Source organism: Periophthalmus magnuspinnatus, chromosome 16 (genome assembly GCF_009829125.3).
Source record: "Periophthalmus magnuspinnatus isolate fPerMag1 chromosome 16, fPerMag1.2.pri, whole genome shotgun sequence".
In the NCBI taxonomy this organism is placed as follows: Eukaryota; Metazoa; Chordata; class Actinopteri; order Gobiiformes; family Gobiidae; genus Periophthalmus; species Periophthalmus magnuspinnatus.
This window is the reverse complement of record NC_047141.1, coordinates 23,253,992-23,274,346: the sequence shown is the minus strand read 5'-3', so window position 1 is coordinate 23,274,346 and position 20,355 is coordinate 23,253,992. Positions and strand designations below refer to the sequence as shown.

The following is a 20,355-nucleotide window of genomic DNA, read 5'->3' as shown; positions in this document are numbered from 1 at the left end:
CCAAATTAAGTACATATAGCATAATACAAGTTCTTAGAAATGATCACTAGTGGGTTTTGAGCATAATTCATTTATTTGGGTACCAAACTTAGGGTTTTAAAGTGTCAACTCACCCGTAAAAAAGGCATTTTACTTAACAAAATAGTTTTATTATGTTGATTTCTACCAACTTACAAAAAATAAAATCATATTATATTATAGTTTTGTTCAGACAGAATGCCTTTGATGGCAGTATTTTTCTCTGACATAGGTACGGTTACAGCTATATTACTCATTGTAGATGTAATAAAAACTTTAATTTTGCTTTGAAGTTCTGTTACATGTGCACATATAAATATACATATTGTATATATTTTAGGAATAAACCACAGTGGGTGATGGAGGTAAATGCAATGCTGACCTCTACTGGACTCTATCACACAGCAAATCATCTGTTTTATGTTAAATAAAATTAGGACTTCAAAGTCCCAAAATGAGGTAAGGGTCAGGTCCTCAGCAGCTCAATGGCTTTTTACAAAGCAGAAAAAAGGATCATCTCATTCCACCACCTTTAAGATTTCTTTTCCACACTGGAGGGATCTACAAGACAAAGTAATTTTAAAAAAAACTTTTTTTTACACTGTGACTGTTACAGATGAATGTATATACAAAATAAGATTGACTAAATTGTATTACCAGTGAAGGCTCTAGATGGCGTCCCAAAAATGAAAGCAGTCTCCTCCAAATTAACCCACTCCCCAAAAACATAAAACCCGTGACGAGCCAAAAAACTCTGGGATCCTGTTAACGTACACAAAACACATGACATAAGCAGGGTATTAACAATGAAAAAAGAAAACTGACACGTAAGAATTACCTCTTCAAATGATGACTCCAGGTTCATACCAAACGCCACTCCGATTAGACCAAACAAAGAGAGGGAAAATGTGCCCATTGTTAGCTGTAGATTGAGACGCATCATAACATTTCGATGACTATGGGGAAACACATGAATAAATGTTAATGTACAAGTTTACACATAATATACAAAAACACTGTAGTAATGTACCTATCCAGATTGATAAAGATAACACTTTCAGAGTCGTCTATTAGTCCTTTTAACTCTCTGGCCTTATTCCCCAGCTCTTCTGCCTGCAGAGTCAGTCATTATTTAACCACAAGTAGTATAAACTGTAAAATTGCCTCATATCACATTAGACAGGAACTTAATCATATTATTTCTTGTAAATAGACAAATCTTCACTTTTATTTTTTCCTGCGCACTTTCTTGCTATCAGCACTTAGTGCGCACAGCTTCAGTATCTTATTTCAGACATATTCAGGAAAAAAAACAAACATTTTTACCTGCATATAATAATTCTCTAGCAACAATTCCATCTCCTCAGCATGGTCAATACCCAGGCTGCTTTCTTCACTGTACCACACACATAGAATACATCATGTCAGGGACATGTTTGAGTGTACATAATGGGCTTTTTCATTTTAGTGTGGTGTAATTGTCAATATTTACAGTTTTAAGTAACATTTAACACATACAAAACTCTTGGGTCAGTCCACTTGGTTAAACAAAGTTCTTCAATCATCTCATCTTCGTCCAAGATCTTCAGCAACGAATCTTTGAAAACTTTTATGTCTGTTTCAAACTCTGACAAACTAAAAGACAAAAATAAAATAAACCTGAATATTGTGTATTATGATAATATAGAATCCGTGGTGCAATACCTCTTGCTGTTTTGAAGTAGAACATGTAGCTTGCTTCGGTCAGCAGAAAGAATTTTTGGGTCGACTAGAGATTCCAGTGTGTCCAATATTACAGGCTCCACCTCATTTAACCGGATCTGGAGAGCATTAACCTATTGACACACATTCATAGTGATAAGATGTACATTCAGGGTCAGCTTATAGCAGTGCTTCTCAATTATTTTCCCCCCACCCCGCCGCGATTATTTTTAAATAATTAAATTATTTATTTTTAAAATTGTATCCTTATTTGAACTATACATATTTTTGGAACAACTGATTGAACCATTTGGTACTGAAAAATAAAATATCATGACATTTAATAAAAAAAAAAAAAAAAAAAAAATTAAATAAACATCAAATTTAAAATTTTAAATTAAATAAATATCAAAATAATGCATTAAAATTAAATAAATATCAAATTAAAACAAGCAATTTAACAATTTGGTACGCCACCTTATATGATGCTAACAGTGCTTGCTGGTTTAAGTGACATTCACAAAGCGGGATGATTGTTGGCAATATTTGGCACGTTTACGCTGAAAAAACTCCAGCGTCTTATCAGCGTGACTGAGGTGTAATGAGGTGGCGCCTTAACTTATTTGGCTTCATACTGTCCGCTGCCACATCAGACACCGGCCTGTCCTCGTGTCCCACCGGAGTGAAGCCAAGTGCTCCATACGCTTCATCAGACTTCCTCATCTTATTTTTCAGGTTCAGGTGACTTTCGTGCGTCTCATTACTTTCATTAGTCTTTCTTTTCATCCCTGTTAAAATGTTTTCCATTGTGACTCTTTAGCAAAAGTGTCTCTTGTTCACTGCCCTGTGTCACGATCTGTTCGCTCTCTCCTGTTCTTTGCTGTGTGCGCGCTGCGTACGCGCTGTCTACAGTATCTACAGTGTCATACGCGGAGTCATGCGCGCCCCCCCAGGCATCTCAGGGGGTGCGCCCCACTATTTGAGAACCACTGGTTTATAGACACTTGATACATTTCCATGGACATAAAAATATGATAACTGTAGCAATTGCATAGCTTAATAATAAAATCGGATTGCATACACATCAAAAATATGAATGCAAAGAACCCAAAACTCCTGGTGAAGAAGTATTAAGTGGTGTTTGGAATTTAAAGTAAAATGAATTAAAAAAAATATTGCTTTCTGTCTTTTCATCCATAACACATGCACTGGTGTGAGCAATCAGAAAAAAAATCTGAATTCCTACATGAGATTTTGATGTTTGCATGCCATTTTAATCATCTGACAATGATCAGATTTTTGGTCTACACGTTTTCGTAACCAGTATGCTCACCCGGTGTTGCAGTATGGCCTCCAGAGCGCGGAACTCAAAAGGGAGAGAGTACGTTTGAGTAGCCAGCTGTGGGGCGAGCTCCAGCACCAGCCATCTCTCCAGTCCCACGCCTCGAAAGTCCAAAACCTGAAGGCTCTCCAGAGTCACAATGGCTTTTAGGGACTGCAAAAACAAAGAGGCACAATAAGACTTGTTAGAGACAGACAAACCTGGGCTGAAACACAGCACATTAAGGTCTCCATTTGACATTTTTTAAAAAGAAGATACGATTTTTGGTTTTTTCGTGTTGGTCTTGGTGCTCATGTTTTTATTTTGATTAGCAAATCATTGAAATTTACATTTTGTTGTATATTGAAACATCACAATAATATAGTTATTGCAATATTAAATGTGATTCTTGAATATTGCATTTTTAAAAATTAGTATTATATTTTTTCATTGAGTACCAATACAAACTAGGGTTAGGGTTATATTATATTGTTATTACAATACAAAACAGTTAAAACTACATAAAATCAAATCTTAATCTGACCCTGCAAATTCTTTTACCAATTTACTGTATTCTTAGTAAACAACTAAACATCAGAAAAGTCTGAAACGGTCACATGCTTCAATATCAGTCCATATTTTTAAGAGCTGATCCTGACCTCTAATCTGTCAATATTTGGGGTAGACCAAAATGTTATCAACACTGTCAATACAGTGTTTTAGGTTTGAGTTTCTGTAGCTGAACATCACTCTTGGTTTTTCACTTTTGGAGGCACAACAAGCAGAAAACAAGGTGACCTGTATTTCAATTCTCCAATGCTTTTTTATTTTTATTTTAGAACTGCATAGGACAGATTTGTAGCATAAAAAATGTTTAATCAGTTATTAACGCTAGTGTTTAATCAGTTATGCTGATAAAGTTGTTTCACAAATGTTGGACAGTAAGTCATAATTAACATTAATTGAAAGTTAAAGCTGAAATATACTAAACATATCATTTTATTCTGACATTTTTAAAGATAAATAATGTTTTAATTTTATTCCAGCATGGATAGTAGGCTGCTATGGTTGTGTTTGCTAGGGAGACTTTTGTGTCTCAGTCAAGCCAAAAACCAAACCTGTCTCAGATCAGCCTCCACCTGTGCAGAGTGCATTCAGTCAGGCCCACAGTGTGGCTGGTGCATGGACCCTCTGTACAAAACACGCTGCAATACAATGAAAATGCTTCAAAGAGCGGGATGTACAAGCTCTCAAGTGTATAACCCTAGAGGTGAATTGACTATTAAAAGGTATATTTTAAAAGTATATTTGCAATCATTGATAATTTGCTGTTTTAAATATATGTTCGGTGTTTCCGATGCCTTGGTAGGAATGTGCCTGCAGATGCCCGTTCTATCTTCCTGGAGCCTCAGCAATTGTCTCTTAATTTAAGACCAGGAGTAAATCTTGTCTTCAGTTTAAAAATCACCACACCCAGATACCAACCGGACCTGACGCTGGAAACTACTGCAGTACCAGAAACTGTTAATATCACATTCAAGGAAATTTCAAGTGAAAATCCTATGGTTTTTGAGGTATGTAAACTGTAAGATAATGTTAGGAAAACATTTCAGTTTAGCCTGTTTACATGCATGTGTTTCATGTACTTTCTTTAACTCGCACTTTTCTGACCTAATAAAAAAACAAAAAAACAACAAACATCTAAATAATAATAGTAACCGTCTTAATTGAGGATTTTTATGTGTATTTTACTTACTAAGGTAAAGGTAAAGGCTGATAAGTGCCCCAGCAATGATGATTCAAATCAGCCACAAAATAAAACTGGACCCTGGTCTGTCGATATCAAGACGAATATTTTTCCACAAAGTGTCAACTTGGATATAAGTTTGGATTGTAAGTATTAACAATAAAAATAATAATGATGAATCATTTAATACATGTTTTTTTGTAGGTCAATGTGAATGCCTAAACAAACAGGAGCTCAACAGCCCTGCATGTAATGGCCATGGCAGACTGGTGTGTGGTGTGTGTCTATGTCAGATGCCCTACAGTGGGTCATATTGCCAAACAGATTCTACGTCTACAATGAACGATGACTACTGTCGCTCCGGCCCCAATGCTCCAGTCTGCAGTGGGAGGGGCTTTTGTGAGGAGGGATTCTGTATTTGCGAAAAGCGCCAAAACCCAAATGAGAAGTACTTTGGTCAATTCTGTGAATGCAGCAACTTTGACTGTCCGTATAACAATGGCAGGTACAAAACCCTTAAAATAATATTAACAATATCATTTATGTTGTGCTGACGTGACACGCCATTATAAACTGCCCATAATTTAGAATTCTAACCAGCCCAATTTTAAAAGTACAATTTGCCCTTTAATTGCTAGATGTTTGATTAACGTCTTGTAATTACAAGGACAAACCACATGACACAAAGACTGGCACGGAGTTGTTTTAAATATAATATTTTTATGGGTAAGTTTTCTTCTCACTACTGAGGAACCTTTTGTCATTTTACTGTACTCAATTAGATTTGAGCTGAAGAAGGGATAACTTCTATGACTCACAGATACAAACTAACTACTTAACTGGATCATTCTGCTATTTATGTATTGTAGCTTACGTTACATTAATAATGTTGTACATTTAGAAAGGTTTTATTTTTTTTATGAGATTTTGTTTTTGTTATTGTGTCAGTGGCATAGATTAGTTATACAATATTATTGTGTATCATCTATATTTTCTATACTGGTAATATATCACACTTCAAAATGTGTTATTGTGATATGACTGATTGCAGAATTACTTTATATAACAGGATCTGTGGAGGGCGGGGGATGTGTCAGTGTGGACAATGCATTTGTGAGGGGGACTGGGCAGGTGAAGACTGCAGTTGTACAATGGACTCTGCTCCCTGCATGGCTGAAAACCAAATGATTTGTAGTGGACGGGGCACATGCGTCTGTGGGAGGTGCAATTGTGAACCACCTTACACTGGCCCAACCTGTGAGTTCTGTCCCACTTGTCAAAACCGATGCCAGGACAATGCGAGCTGCGTCGAGTGAGGAGTGTTTGGAACAGAAAGGTATGGAATATGATGCACATTCATTCATTTGTTTTGTAAACTTTACTAAAGTATAATTCTTATTTGTTTTTAGATGTGAGACAGAGTGCCATGAAAACACTGTGATACTAGTAGATACAAAAGATGATGTACCCACACCTCTATGTAGAATGATCAGCCAAAAGGACAGTTGTTTTTTCCATTTTTCTTATTCCAGATCCTCTAGTGGCCAAATGACTGTGGCAAAGACAAAAGAATGTCCTCAACATAATACAAATATTTAAAATATAGGGTATGTAAAAATTCTATTGTATTTAAAATTTCATGAATCTGACATGCTGCTTATTCTTAAAAACACTCTACGGTACAATGATGGCCAGGTTTCAGATGTTGTCAGTTGGTGTTTTCATTCTCAGGCTGATAATTTAATCCAAAAGCAGGATAAGCTACTCACTGTTGGTTTCCAGATTCTATAACCAAAATCTGTTCAAAATAAATCTAAATGACTAAATACTCACTAGCTAAAACCCAGGACTTACAGCCAAACATTAATCAGTGCAGACTCTGGAGCTCAGTGAGTGATTTCTGGAGGTTCTGCTCTGTCACATAAACAATTGCCTGTCCACATACTGAGAATGAGAGTGCTCTATATGCAGGTTAAGGCACATAACCCAGGATCACTACTTCCTTTTTGAAGCCCATAATGCATGTTTCAAACGCTGCCTTTAAATACCTGGCAAATACAGTACATCTTCAAAATTAGGAAGAATGATGTGGCTGATATGACAATCTAAAATCAAAACAATAAATGACCCTTTAACAAGCCAAATTATTTGAGTAAGACAACTGTCTACCCCTAGTGGAAGGTCTAATTATGTCTGATAAATGATACCTCCATTCTGATGATAATACAGTTGTTCCTGGCAGTGAGGCTTGTGCTGTGCTGAAAGCGGAGATCTCGGGCCTGCAAACTCAGCTCCTGACAAAGCTCTGTCTTCTTCTTTTCTGAAGCAAATAAGAATTACAATGTAATGCAGAATATCATGATAAAAAACCCAATTGTTGTGTATGATTTAGGTTTTTCAAGATAAATAGTATAAAAAAAATAATATTCAATAATAAATGCATTTGCTGGAATGACATACCAAACGTTGTGACATTTCCTTCTTGGTCAAATCTCATCTGTAATACAAAAAGAAACAAAATGGAGCAAAATATGTAGACATGTGAACTTCTGTAATTTGAGGAGTAAATATGGCAGGTGAACATCATCGGATCAGAATCTATTGTGCAAATATCCCCATGTAGTTGAAATTAACCTTAGCTTTTTCTTAATTTTTTTGTTCTTACCACAATAAAAGTAGGAGCCACACTGGAGGGAGATGCTTCAGATACTGCATGGCGAATGGGGCAAACTGTTGGGATTTTTAAAATTATTGTTAATGTGCAGATAATTCATGTATTTTGATGTTATGATAGTACACTACCATGCCAAGCAGCTCCAACCTGCAGCAAGCTCCTCTGAACTTGCCCACCAAAATGACACAATTGCTGATTGATGGTAAAAGCTCTTTTTTGACAACGCGTCCTGCACCATCCCAGTTTATTTCCATGTGAAGTGCAAAGCTTCTGTGAGGAGGCATCTGCTCGACTCGTTGTAACCAAAGTTCTTATTATACCCAAAGTGAGCAGTCTGGGAACACGCTTTGAACTTAAGTTTACACTAAAAGGAAAATAAGTCCTTACGCACGCCCTGCATCCAGAGAACAGCATCTTCACTGTATATTTGTAGGCCTTAATAACTAGAGAAAGCCTATAGATCAAACAATGATGCTTCTCGTGATATCTGATGTCTTCCCATTTGACATTCCGTGTTTTAACATTGCGAAGAAGTGACAGGATCCCCAATTGTCCTGTTGCAACTTTAACTAAGCGTTTTATGTTCCTTTATAATCCCGAGGAAAAAAAATACACTGTGCACTTGCGTTGTCCTACTTTCTTAACTTCTGCTGCTGTCATTGGTTTTCCGAACATGTTTGCTAATGTGCAGCTAGCTTAAAACCTCTGTGTGCGCCTTTGACCGCTTTGACAAGAGGCAGCGCATAAAAACTGAAGAAAAAACTCAGCGACGCACTTAAAACGAGTAAGATCCAACCGTGGGATTCATGTTTACATCTTGAAGAACATTAGACAGTCAACACTTTGATTGACTTGAGAAAGAGCAATGAGTGCGACCAAGATGCAACACGCGGAGCAAAGATCGTCTATGTAAAATAAAAGTAAGAGCATCACTGCACAAACAACAAGACGTAACCTGACACGTTCATGCTTTTTAATCTAGACCACCCGTTTGTATTTAACGTATTTGTATAGCCTGTATTGTATCAAATTACAAAGGTAGATATGGATATAATTGTTCATTTATTTTTCAGTGATAATGAAGCGCAACGGATGCTATAGGTTTCTATGCAAAGCGTGGAAGCAAACAATATACATGTATGCTCAAAACAGTTAACACACTTAAAAGAATAAATAAGAAAAACAATATACAAGGCAATATTACAAGTAAAAAATAAAAAATAAAATAAATAAAAAGTTAAATCAGCATCAGCACCATCTCCTCCTCAGGGATGCAGAAACCGGAAGGATGCTGTAGGAGGGAGGAAGCGGTGTCGTGTTCAGCTCCAGAGACAGTATTCACTCTTCATATTAGTTGTAGGTTATATCTATCTTTATATTTATCCATGTTTCCATCTTGTTATTCCAAACCGTCAGGAAATGGCGGGAAGAAGAGCTCGTGGGCTAAGCTTTTGCTCGGTGTATTCATTGTGTACATGCTGCACACCGCATGGCTGCTCTATAGTTTCCTCAACAACAAGCCCTGCGACGGAGGAGAGCACTGCATCAGCTCCTACCTGACTGCAAGACCCAGGTTACAGGTAAATGTGTATATGAATAATATGGTCGATGTGCCTGGATCAATTGTCTATTAAATTACTGTACTGGATAAGTGTTCACATCATATGGCTATGCTTTTTGCTTTTTCATTGTTTTGGCCATAATCTTGTCATGTTTTCTACAACTTTTTCAGCTGAGTGTATTCACTTGTCTCATACCAGACAACAGTCAGCTTAATCTAGCTCTTAAAATTGACCCATTTAATCCACAATCTTTATTTGAAAGGTTAGTCAAAAACACTTTCAGTAGTACTCAGTTTTGGATCGGCATTCCCCATTTTGGGATTTTTGGTTCTCCAGACAGGTTGCTGTATCAGTGCCAGAGGAAACCCGGGCTAATGGTAGCTTGTATGCTGTGGTGTATGTGCACAAATCTGGAGTTTCCCCCTTAGAAGACAATAAAGAAGTCCACTACTCAGCCAAGCTCACCACCTACTTTACTGCAGCAGGATCAGAGGAAGACAAGGTAAATAACATGATACTTAACTGCAGTGTGTTTTTCCTTTTTTCTGTATTGCATCTTTTTGACTATTAGCCTTGCGTAATTAGTGCTTATTTATGAACATCTGTGTCTTGATGTAAGTGTGTAAAAATATATTTTAAAAAATAACATTTATATTTCCAACAGAGGAGGACATCACATAAACCAAAGTCTGTATCGCACTGGAGACCCCATCTGTCCATTATAATGATGTCTGAAAGTTTCTCGTTCAATAAAGGAGGTGTTCCCAGTGATGTGCGTCGCTTCATGAGAGTGTAAGGCTGAATGACAATTTCTGTACAGAACTGTTTAAATTATATCTGTTTTTTGGTTGTTGTTTTTTTTTATGTTTGCATCGCCTGTGTAGCTCTAAGAATGAAAGACAGGTCACTTACCTTCCTCTTCTACTGGTGAATGAGCTCAGCTTCAGAGTCAGAGACCTCATGGTAGCATTTCATAGCCCCAGTATGTTTTCAGTGACACTAGTAAGTTTAATACAGTATTGACCTATTCCTCTGCAGGAAATTAATCGCAGCTCAGTGCAGCTCCCTCTCACTGTGTCTTATGAGGGCATTTCTTTGAGGAGATTCAGGTTTTTGGTGCAATTACAAGACATGATTTATTCTCTTCGACAATTTGGTGAGTTATTTAATGTGTACTTCTTTTTATTTCAGTTCATTTTGTGACGTCTGCCTATTATTTTATCTTTTTAGGCTTTACAGAAGAAAACATTGATGAAATTAAAGAAACACTTGTAGGGTCAAACTTCTACCTGTTAGTGCTGACTGCATTTATCACATCTCTACAGGTAACAAACATGCAAAGTTTGTTATACATAAACATATAAGCATTAACCACCTACTATTGTTTTTGATTATTGTTTTATTTTCCAGCTTGTATGTGAATTTTTAGCTCTTAAAAATGACATAAGCTCATGGAGGGGGAAGAGCAGCATGGCAGGGGTGTCCAGAAAGACTGGTCAGAAATCTATTTTGATCATTTTTGATTTCATATTGTGAATTTACTGTGCTAATAACCTCATAATAACATTATTATCTATCTAGCTCTGTGGCGCAGTCTCAGTACATTGCTGATATTTATGCACCTGCTTGAGGAGACCAGCCTCCTGGTGCTGGTCCCCATTGGTCTGGGAGCATTTGTAGAGGTACAGATAGGATCCCTTACATTTATATATGTGAATGGCACATAAACAAACAAATACAAATTTGTTAATTGTAATGTTTAACTTTGTCAGGTGTGGAAGGTTTTCAAAGTTTATAAAATCAAACTGCAGTGGAAAGGTTTAACTGTGAGTGTTCAATCTTAGAGCTACATTCAAATGTATTAGTGCCAATTTCTAATTACTTTGACTGGTCAGGTAAACAAAATGGACGATGAAGAAAAGAAAACAGTGGAGTATGATACACAGGTATATGTTTTTTAACCTCATATCTGTGTCATTGCTCAATGGTCATATTTGTGTTTTTACCATATTATTTTCCACAGGTTTCCAGATATTTGTCCTACTTGGTCTATCCTCTGTGTATCAGTGGAGCTATTTTCTCACTGGCCTACTTACGACAGAAGTGGTGAGCTGTTCAAAAGTTAAACATGTAAAATGATTTACCTTAATTTAATTTAAATTCAATATTTAACATCTTTATGTTTTTAGTTACTTTTCCTGGTTGCTTAACACACTGGTGACTGGTGAGTATCTTTAATAAAAATCATATTCATGTTTTTGATATGATTTGCCATGTTTTCTGTTGGACTTTAACCTGTGTATTGTCTCAGGTGTGTATGCGCTGTGCTTCTTGTCCATGGCTCCACAGCTCTTCATCAATCACAAGGTATATTTGTCTGCTGTACTTTAATTAGCTTTTTATTAATTACCAACAGTCGAAATACATGTTTTACATCTTTCATTTTCTTCAATTCTCAACCTCTCAGCTGAAGTCTGTGAGCCACCTGCAGGGGGCAGTGTTGGTGTACAGAGTGAGTACATTTATAAGTCTTTACTCTATAATAATGACGTATGTTTGTTTTCTTATTCAGCTTGTGAATTTATGAGAAAGGATGGGCCTGACAATTGTCCAGCATAGTGCATGAATCTTATAGACCGCTTTTATTTTATTATTGCACATGCCATTCCATTTTGTTAACGTTATGATAAAAATTTTTATTAAATTAAAAAACACAACAAATCTACATATGCTGGACTACTGTACAAAAACTTAGAAGAATGAAGAAGACCATCACTATCTGGCTGAAATGGGTCAACGTGTCCCTATGGCCATAATAAAGAACTTTTACTTAATGTTAGAGTGGCTCGGATCTCCTTCTCTGTTTCTTAAATCTATACATGTATTGTCATGAACAAAAGGAAGGGGAAGAGAAATCTTATACTCTGCTCCATATTTATTTTTTCCACACGGTTTACTGTTTCAGCATTACAGCTACTTGCCCTTGGATAAACACAAATGTGGCAGCTGATTTGCCCCACATAACCTGTTTTAACTTTGTGTATTTTAGTGTGAATATCAGCATAACTGCATTCTGTTTTTTGCAGGGGTTCAATACGCTTATATCAGACCTGTGTTACGCCGTCTCCTTTTACAACCCTTCGCTCTCCCTCACTTCCTCTCACCAACTCTGCTGCTTCAGAGATGAGGTTTTCCTTCTGCTTTATCTCTACCAACGCAGGTAAGAAACATGCAAACTATTGTGTAACAGTGAAACTCACCCAGACACAACAACATTTTAATACATTTTCTTAACCTGTTCGGTGCCAATCAGGAAATATGGCTTAAAATCTAGAAGACGAGACTCTGGGGCACACAGCAAGAAACTGAAGACTCAGTGAGGTCAAAATTACAGACAGGAAATTAATCCAATGAAAGTAATTTAAAACGCAACAACTATTTAGAATTACTTCATTTATCATTTCACATTTCCAGCTTTATTTATGAAAGAAATCCACTATATAATTATTACTGCTTGGTTTACATCAAGGCAGATATGGCAAAATATGTTGTAATATTCTTTACTGTCATTATTATGGTGACCACCTCAAATAGTAGAAAAATAGGGACAAGCTGTTGAATGTGCTGGGACATGGAAGAATGGACTTTGGGCTCTTTATCTGCAATAACACTATATGATTTTCAATTTGTATCTACTGAAAGAGGGAGAGATTGGTTTTAATAGCAATAGCCAACATATTACAACCCTAAAAGCCAGTACTCCCAAAAGTTTAGATTTATTGTATGTATGTAAATCTCATTTTTATTATAATTCATGTGACATTAATGGAAAAATTGAGACATGAAGTGAGATGAGGGACAGGGGCCTAAATGGCTGTGCAGGACAACCAAAAGAGTGGCAGGTGGTCACCCAATCATTACATTTTTATCACTATCATGGACTGAATCATATGGTTTGCTTTGTACAAAAAAATGCATGTGAAGAAAAACATCTGCAGTTCATGGACAGATACAAACTAGAACTGAAATATGTAAATAATTTCAACTGTTGCATTTGTTCTTTCAGAGTGGTTTAAGTTTATGACAAAAAAAATAAAAGCTCCTTACAGCGTGGTGTGTCTCTCTGTTCAAGTGGTTTCTGTTGAACCAGTATCTAAATCTGTGTACATTATTCTGGTATCAATACATTTTTGAGGGACACATTTTGACTTGTACTGTGGGCGTGACCTGGGTGTGTGGTTTTGCATTCCATTGTTTTACATTGGGTTCTGCGCTCTAGGAATTACCTGCCGTACATCTCACAATCTTTTTAGAGCTCGCATGTAAGTAATATTACAGAAAAAAAAGGTTTTTTTTTATGTGATTTCTATATGACTAAAACTTGTGTTATATTTTCTTTAGTTTGTTTATTTATCTATCAGGGACAATGCACATCTACACAAAAGAGGAAATATGTTTGTGTCAAGTTATAAAGTTATAGCAAAATAGCCTTTTCCATATTATTTGTATTAGAAATTGGAATATACATTAGGACTGTGCAAATTGTTTCAAATCATCATCTTGGGCCTTTTTAGGTATGTTTTCTACAACCAATCCTCTGTCAGTGACAGGATGTGATTTGTGAGTTGAGACTTTGGAAGAATCATACTAATATACTAATATATGAATACTAATTTCATTGTTAAATGACACTTGTTTTTGTTTATTCAAATTAAGATTGAAAGCAACATTTATTTGTTTGTGATGAGTAAAAAATGAATTAAAAAAGCATTTTTGCCATATTTCCCAGGCCTAATATACATATAACAAGAACATAAATCTGAACAAACTACACTAAGCATGTAGTACATGACATTTGGCACCAGAACTTGTGTGTCTGTGATTGACAGAAGAGAAATAGAGAACAAGTATTTGTGAAACCAAAGCATGCTTTAGGAATGCTTGGTCACCTGAGACATGAGCGCAAACACACATTTGTGAGATATTTTGTGGTTGATGCCAGCACTGGAGCAGAAGGGTGGAACTTCCGTCTGGATAAAGGGCTTCTGTAAAGCAAACTCGCCAAACCACACTCACGACACACGTTGAACAGCACAGAGCAGACAGATGACAGGTGGCACTGGACTGAGACCATACATCAGTGAAAAATGCTGCTCTTCCTCATGGTCCTCAGCCTCTTCTTCATCACAGGTTTGTATGACAGTAGGGATCATGTAAAATTATTCTTTTTAACAGCTTATTGTTATTGTCCTATTGCTACATAGAAAGTATGTATTAGGGATTCATAACGTCTGTGTTCATGCAATGGATTTTTGTATGATTGATGCTGAAACTCTAGGTTAATTCATACATGTTTACAGTTATAGCATTGCTACACACACACTACATTTAAAAAGGTCAGTGGAATACGTAATGTTCCTGTTTTCTGGGGGTCTTTGATAGTAATATCTGATAACACATCACTTGATTTTGAAGATGTAAAAAGAAGTTGTTTGGATATTTGTAGTTAAGCTTAAAATATAAATTCTTGCACAATAATTAAGCATTTTAAATATTGCATTATATTAGCTGAGTTTCAGTATAGACTAGCTTGACAAGTATGAATAAAGCTGGGAGTTCCCACTCGTCATTCAATTGTATTATGTAGGATTATATAAAACCTTTGTCACTGTCCAGTTTGACCAGCCATAATATACTTTACTATGTCTTTTATCTTTAGCACAACCACTCGAGTGCTATGTCTGCAGTTCCTCAACCACAAATGATGCATGCAACCAGAACACACAGGAATGCCAGGCCATACATGACACGTGCATGACGACGGTTGACATCCTCGGTAACAAAAAAATATAAATAAATGTACAAATGAAATAAGGAATTCAAATGCAGTCAAAGGTAATGTAAAATGTATGTGTGTAGGATCTGCTAAGGCGATTGTAAAACAGTGTGCCAGTAAAGCCACATGTAACGGAGCCGCATCCTCGGCTGCAACAGACTCAAATGGGAACGGGAACATTGTGACCTGCTGCGGTGCCTACAACCTGTGTAACTACAGTGGAGCAGAGTCAATACATTTTCAAATTACACTTCCAAGTCTAATCGGAATGTTACTTCTACTGCTACTGCAATGACCATTCAATTAGAGAAGAAGCTAATATAAACTAGAAGACACCACTGTAACAAAAGTAAAATAATATTAACTTAACACCAAAATGTAAATATGACTAAATCCTGTGTCACATGTAAACACTGTACAATATGCACTTATTTAAATGACTTACTAAACCATAGAAAGTATAATTTACTGATGTTTCATGCTTGATTTATAAGTTAAAAGAGTAATATTTTGTAATGTAATGTTTGAATGCTGTAAATTATGTAAATAGTTAAAATGTATTTACCCAAAAATCAATCAAGAAAGATCATTTGTACATGTTTAATGATTAATTTATGAGTAAGTAAAAAGCAATTAAATAAAAATGACTACAGTAGTATATTTTAGTATTATTTTATTTCATTGCTTTTTTCTTATTTGACAATATGGCCGGTCCAGACCCAAAGACAAAATAAAAACCAGTGTTTACAAGTACGAGTTCTGTACAATTGACCAGTGACGCACACCAGTTTAGCTTACAATATAGCAACATTAGCAGATTTACACAACAGTTAAAATAGATTGTGTTTAGTTTATACACATTTTTAACCCATTGTTATCCAGATATGTAACCACTGATATTGCAGTAGAAACATCTGGGCAGAATAAGGTAAAAATGGTTTCAGATTTTGGTGCTGTGCAAATATGCTATTCACCATCACACCAGTATATCATGCTATACTGGCACATATGTTCCACCTGTACATTTCACAAATAGTCTGTCAAAATACACAAAGAACCGTGTGCTGTGCATTTCAGTGATTAGTGTCTCACAGACAAGTTCCAGTTTTGTGGCTCCACATTTGATACGTGATGTTTCCCTGTTGTTTTGGTGATTCAAGGCAGGGACATTTGGGTTCACCTGATGTTGGGACGGTTAGCACAAAGGTAAGACAGGTGGTACCTGGAGCTCTCTTTGGAGACATTAGCAGATACTGAGCCTGTATATGTCACTGGCACCAAACAATAATATAAAAATGTGTTCTTAGATAAATATAAAGTGGCTCATGATAATACATAGATTAGTGATTTCAGCAATATCGGTCCTGTACTTGAGTATACTGTAGTTGCAATTAGGGCTGCTCAACTTATGTACTGTCAAATGTTAACTTGCATGGGAAATAACTGACTTAATAAAAACCCATTATAGCAGTGGTTCTCAAACTTTTCCCATCAATACCACCTAAGACAATATTTGGCCTTCCGAGTACCACCATGTCTAGCACAGGATTATTCTAAGTATAAACTATGACTAAATCAGGTTTAAAATAGGACTACTCCATTGCTATACTAGCTGTAAACAAGAACTAGCCAAAAATGCATCAAATTATTTAACTGCAGCGGAATCCGCGTACCAAATGGAGAGGCTTGTGTGCCATTGTACCATTAGTGAGTTTGAGAAACACTGCATTATAAATACACATTTTATCTAATTGATTGGAACAATAATTGTAATAGTGATTAAATTGCACGGACCTATTTGCAATGAGACAGTATAATGGTGCATAAACCATATCCTCACTTAGGAAGACTGTCAGACAATGAGCAGCTGGAGACCAGGACAAAGTTGGTCCGGAGGAAGCCAAGAATGTTTTTTCTGGTAGTGTATGAAAAGTACACTGGCCTGCTTTCCTCTGCCATCTCCTGTTCTATCCATCTTGTCCTCTGCAATTTATGTCTATAAATAAAAACCAAAAGATGGATGGAGAGAATACAGGAACACCAAGAAAAGTTTCATCCACGCGGCAGTTTGAGATGACAGACTGAAGGAAATTTGACTGGTTTGATCCAGTCAGTGCACTCTGTAGTGGAGGCATGTTTGGTCGACAACAAATGAAATCTAGTGAAGAGATGTCATGCAGATCCAATGTGGTAAAATTAAGTTGTCGTGGCTTTTGAAAAATTCACATTGTAGATAGACGTTCTTCGATTTACACCTGTGATCCGATGATTTTGGCTCATTTTAGGTTATATCCAGAAAAGTTAATAAAAATACCAGATAAATTCACTCTAGCTCCTTTCTTGCTGTGTTCCAGTCCAACCAGAGTCAAGCTGCCAGGTCCCTGATTCAGGAGGTTTTTGACTGTTTGTATGATATAGAAAGTCACAGTGGAGAAGTGTTTCCTTAAAGTTAATGCACAGATTTGTCAACGATTCTTCACAGACTATATCAAAATATAAGAGCCATAGTTGTCTCCTTATGGCGGAGCGGTCAGCTTCATTTTCTCTTTGCATCAAGAGTCCAGGAGTCTTAAGCACCACCATTGTCCTATATGTCCTTTAAATAGCATACAAAGTCCTATTGATTACGCTTTGTCAGGGCTAGTGTGGACGGGACTGGGCCATCATCTTGAGCCGCGATTGATCAATGACATCAAGCAGGTTCTTGGCATCAACAGCGAGAGCATGGGCAGCTGTCAGCATCTGTTTCTTGTAATCCTGCTGAAGACTGAAAGCAAGAGTGCAAGAGAATTTAGTGCTAAAACATCCTATGTCAAGTCATTAATTCAATAAAAAATTAACTTAATGAAAAATTTGCACTCACCTCGTCATCACATATTGCTGGGCTAACTTCATCTTCCCTATGAGCTCTGCTAAGTCAGAGTTTAAAAGCTTTTGTGCCATCTCAATCTTTAAATGAAAAGATACACATTAAATTAATGCCTAGTCCAATGAAAGTAAAACAGGTAAAAGATAATTTGGCATGTAAATTGTACCTCTCTGTGTGTGCTGGCTGGGAGTTGTGGAAGTGTCTCATCGACTGTGGCCAATAACGTTCTTAATGCAAGGCCGACATCCTAAAACACAGATCAAATTAGTCAAAACATCCCGTTTAAACATTGCAGACAGTATAAATTAAAACAAGTGTAAGTACTCAAGAGGACTTTCAATTATTCATGTGATGAAAGCTGGATTTTCTAATATTCATATCTCACATGCATTAATTTATACCTGCTGACAGATGCAGCTCTGAAAAGTCAGGGTCAACTAACAGCTTAAAACCCTTCACAGAAAGTTAAGCATATTACTCCAAGCACTCCAATTATGTTACTGTGAACCCTCCATTACTACATTTTTGCCAAATCAGAAATACTTGTGTTATTTACCTTGACCATGGGCACATATTCCTCGGGGGGCGCTGGTTGGATTTTGCTGGACATTTCGATCACAGCCTTCACCAGTCCTGTCACATTCTCGTAGACTTTGTCGTTGGACCGGTCCAGGTTGGCAGTGGGAGGAGGGCTGATCTCCTGGGGCTGCAGCTGAAGAGGATAAGAGCAGCAATGAGAAACAATGTACTTGATATAGTCTGTTAAAGTTACAATAATGAATCATCTTTAAGGGCAGATACATTTTTACATAAATACAGATTAATGGGTTAATGAATAGATAAGGGAGTGAAGTGATTAATAGATGAATGGGTGAGGACTGAGATTAGTTTCATTTTAGTATTTATGCATGTTGTGTCCATTAGATGGCACTTACGTACTGCTAGAAACTACAGTTAATGATCTTCTATATAAATATTTTGTAGTATGTACTAGTATATATCTATGTTATACATTTAAGGCAAGTAAAATTTTATATATATATATATATATATATATATATATATATATATATATATATATATATATATATATATATATATATATATATATATATATATATATATATATATATATATATATATATATATATATATATAAATAAATAAATAAATAAATAAACAGGAACTAAGAAAATTTCCCATTTATGTACCCTTTTCCAAACACTGCGTTCCAAATTATTATGCAAATTGTAAAAGGTAACATTTTTTGTTTTACACTGAAACTCTTGGATCAAATTGTGTCTCAGGGCTCTTTGGCACAGGTGTCTGAGATTGATTTCACAGACCCAATTAGTTTGCCAGGTAAGTCCAACTAAAGGAAAAACTACTTAAGGACATTGCACATTATTAAGCAGACCACCATTTTCAAGCAATATGGGAAAGAAAAAGAAAAAGGATCTCTCTAGTGCCGAAAAGTGTGAAATACAGTAGTTAAATACCTTGGACATGGTATGAAAACCTTAGATAATTCATGAAAAGTGTAATCATTGTATTATTAAGAGATTTGTAGCTGATTCAGAGCACACACGGATTCGTGCAGATAAAGGTGCAATGAGGAAGGTTTCTGCTATACAAATACATTAGATTAAGAGAGCAGCTGCTAAAATGCCATTACAAAGCAGCAAACAGGTATTTGAAGCTGCTGGTGCCTCTGGAGTCCCGTGAACATCACCCTTAACCAATGTTCACAAGCAGAAATTACTAATTTTCAAACAGTCTTGTTCACGGGATGGCCACTGTGTCCCAACAAGGCTGCGATGTCAGTAAAGAGGCGGCAGAGTCATGTTTTGAGACGGAATCATAGGGAGAGAGCTGATCGCCCCCTTTAGGGTCCCTGAAGGTGTGAAAATGACCTCTGTAAAGTATGTGGAGTTTCTGACTGACCGCTTTCTTTCATGGAACAAAAAGAAGAACTGTGCTTTCCGTAGCAAAATCATCTTCATGCATGACAATGCTCCAAGGAATACCTCTGCCTCATTGGCTGCTTTTGGGCATAAAAGGTGTGGCCCCCATCCTCCCCTGACCTCAACCCTATTAAGAACCTTTGGAGCATCCTCAAGTGAAAGATCTATGAAGGAGGAGGTAGTTCACATCCAAACAGCAGCTTTGGGAGGCTATTCTGACGTCCTGCAAAGAAATTCAAGCAGAAACTCTCCACAAACTCCTATCAAGTAAGGGGTCCTATGTTAAAATGTAATTTGACCTGTTAAGATGTTTTCATTGAAATAGCTTTTGATTCCAGTAATATGCTAATTCTTCTAATTGAAAAAATTAACAAATGACCATTTTCAGTTCTTTGCAAAAATAACATGGTTTGAAACTCTGTTTATGCATAACAATTTGGAGCAGTGCATTTTAAGATTTTATTTTTGAAAAAATACTGTCATCATTAGGAGGTTTGTGCAATAACATTCAAATTGTACTTTAAAGGTTGATGACTTGAAAATTATGATGACTGTCATTTATATTGACAATTTGGCAGATTCAGAGAAAAATATAATTTGCATAATAATTTGGAACGCCGTGTACATTAAGAAAGACTTAACATGAAAAGAACATCGACACAT

General features: G+C 36.3%; 4 protein-coding genes across 10 annotated transcripts in view; 2 read left to right on the top strand and 2 right to left on the bottom strand.

Annotated features, from left to right (window-relative positions):
• Nucleotides 1–50: 50 nt before the first annotated feature.
• Nucleotides 51–8,364, bottom strand: mrs2 (magnesium transporter MRS2). The gene is made up of 12 exons (XM_033980406.2): nt 7,590–8,364; nt 7,453–7,517; nt 7,248–7,284; nt 6,995–7,107; nt 3,053–3,214; nt 1,723–1,853; nt 1,537–1,653; nt 1,345–1,414; nt 1,049–1,131; nt 857–974; nt 676–780; nt 51–579 (listed from the first exon to the last, which is right to left on the bottom strand). Exons 1-12 carry the CDS (start codon nt 7,873–7,875, stop codon nt 532–534), a joined length of 1,335 nt encoding a protein of 444 aa, XP_033836297.1. The 5' UTR covers nt 7,876–8,364; the 3' UTR covers nt 51–531.
• LOC117383284 (integrin beta-1-like) lies at nt 4,091–7,124 on the top strand. Its single transcript, XM_055228219.1, has 7 exons — nt 4,091–4,329; nt 4,410–4,614; nt 4,801–4,933; nt 4,992–5,292; nt 5,857–6,123; nt 6,197–6,394; nt 7,017–7,124. Exons 1-5 carry the CDS (start codon nt 4,223–4,225, stop codon nt 6,101–6,103), a joined length of 993 nt encoding a protein of 330 aa, XP_055084194.1. The 5' UTR covers nt 4,091–4,222; the 3' UTR covers nt 6,104–6,123; nt 6,197–6,394; nt 7,017–7,124.
• A 403-nt stretch (nt 8,365–8,767) lies between the features above and the next one.
• Nucleotides 8,768–13,136, top strand: LOC117383281 (lipid scramblase CLPTM1L-like). 2 transcript variants are annotated; one of them, XM_033980404.2, is made up of 17 exons: nt 8,768–9,041; nt 9,194–9,285; nt 9,360–9,525; nt 9,688–9,815; nt 9,908–9,986; nt 10,062–10,179; nt 10,254–10,348; nt 10,434–10,518; nt 10,605–10,705; nt 10,796–10,849; nt 10,919–10,969; nt 11,047–11,129; nt 11,213–11,247; nt 11,335–11,390; nt 11,491–11,535; nt 12,110–12,243; nt 12,337–13,136. In XM_033980404.2, exons 1-17 carry the CDS (start codon nt 8,847–8,849, stop codon nt 12,401–12,403), a joined length of 1,584 nt encoding a protein of 527 aa, XP_033836295.1. In that variant the 5' UTR covers nt 8,768–8,846; the 3' UTR covers nt 12,404–13,136. The 2 variants fall into 2 exon arrangements, with proteins under 2 accessions (XP_033836295.1, XP_055084193.1); XM_055228218.1 differs by having other exon boundaries at nt 8,771–9,041; nt 10,916–10,969; nt 12,337–12,466.
• A 2,379-nt stretch (nt 13,137–15,515) lies between these two features.
• Nucleotides 15,516–20,355, bottom strand: part of LOC117383276 (focal adhesion kinase 1-like) — a 38,900-nt gene continuing 34,060 nt past the window's right edge. For 3 of the 6 annotated variants that reach the window (XM_033980399.2, XM_055228217.1, XM_033980398.2), the window contains 4 exons: nt 18,285–18,440; nt 17,895–17,975; nt 17,723–17,808; nt 15,516–17,626 (listed from right to left, as the gene is read on the bottom strand). In XM_033980399.2, the coding sequence (XP_033836290.1) occupies nt 17,500–17,626; nt 17,723–17,808; nt 17,895–17,975; nt 18,285–18,440 (450 nt within the window). In that variant the 3' untranslated portion in view covers nt 15,516–17,499. The remainder of the gene's footprint in view (nt 17,627–17,722; nt 17,809–17,894; nt 17,976–18,284; nt 18,441–20,355) is intronic. The other 3 variants (XM_055228214.1, XM_055228215.1, XM_055228216.1) reach the window with 1 other exon arrangement.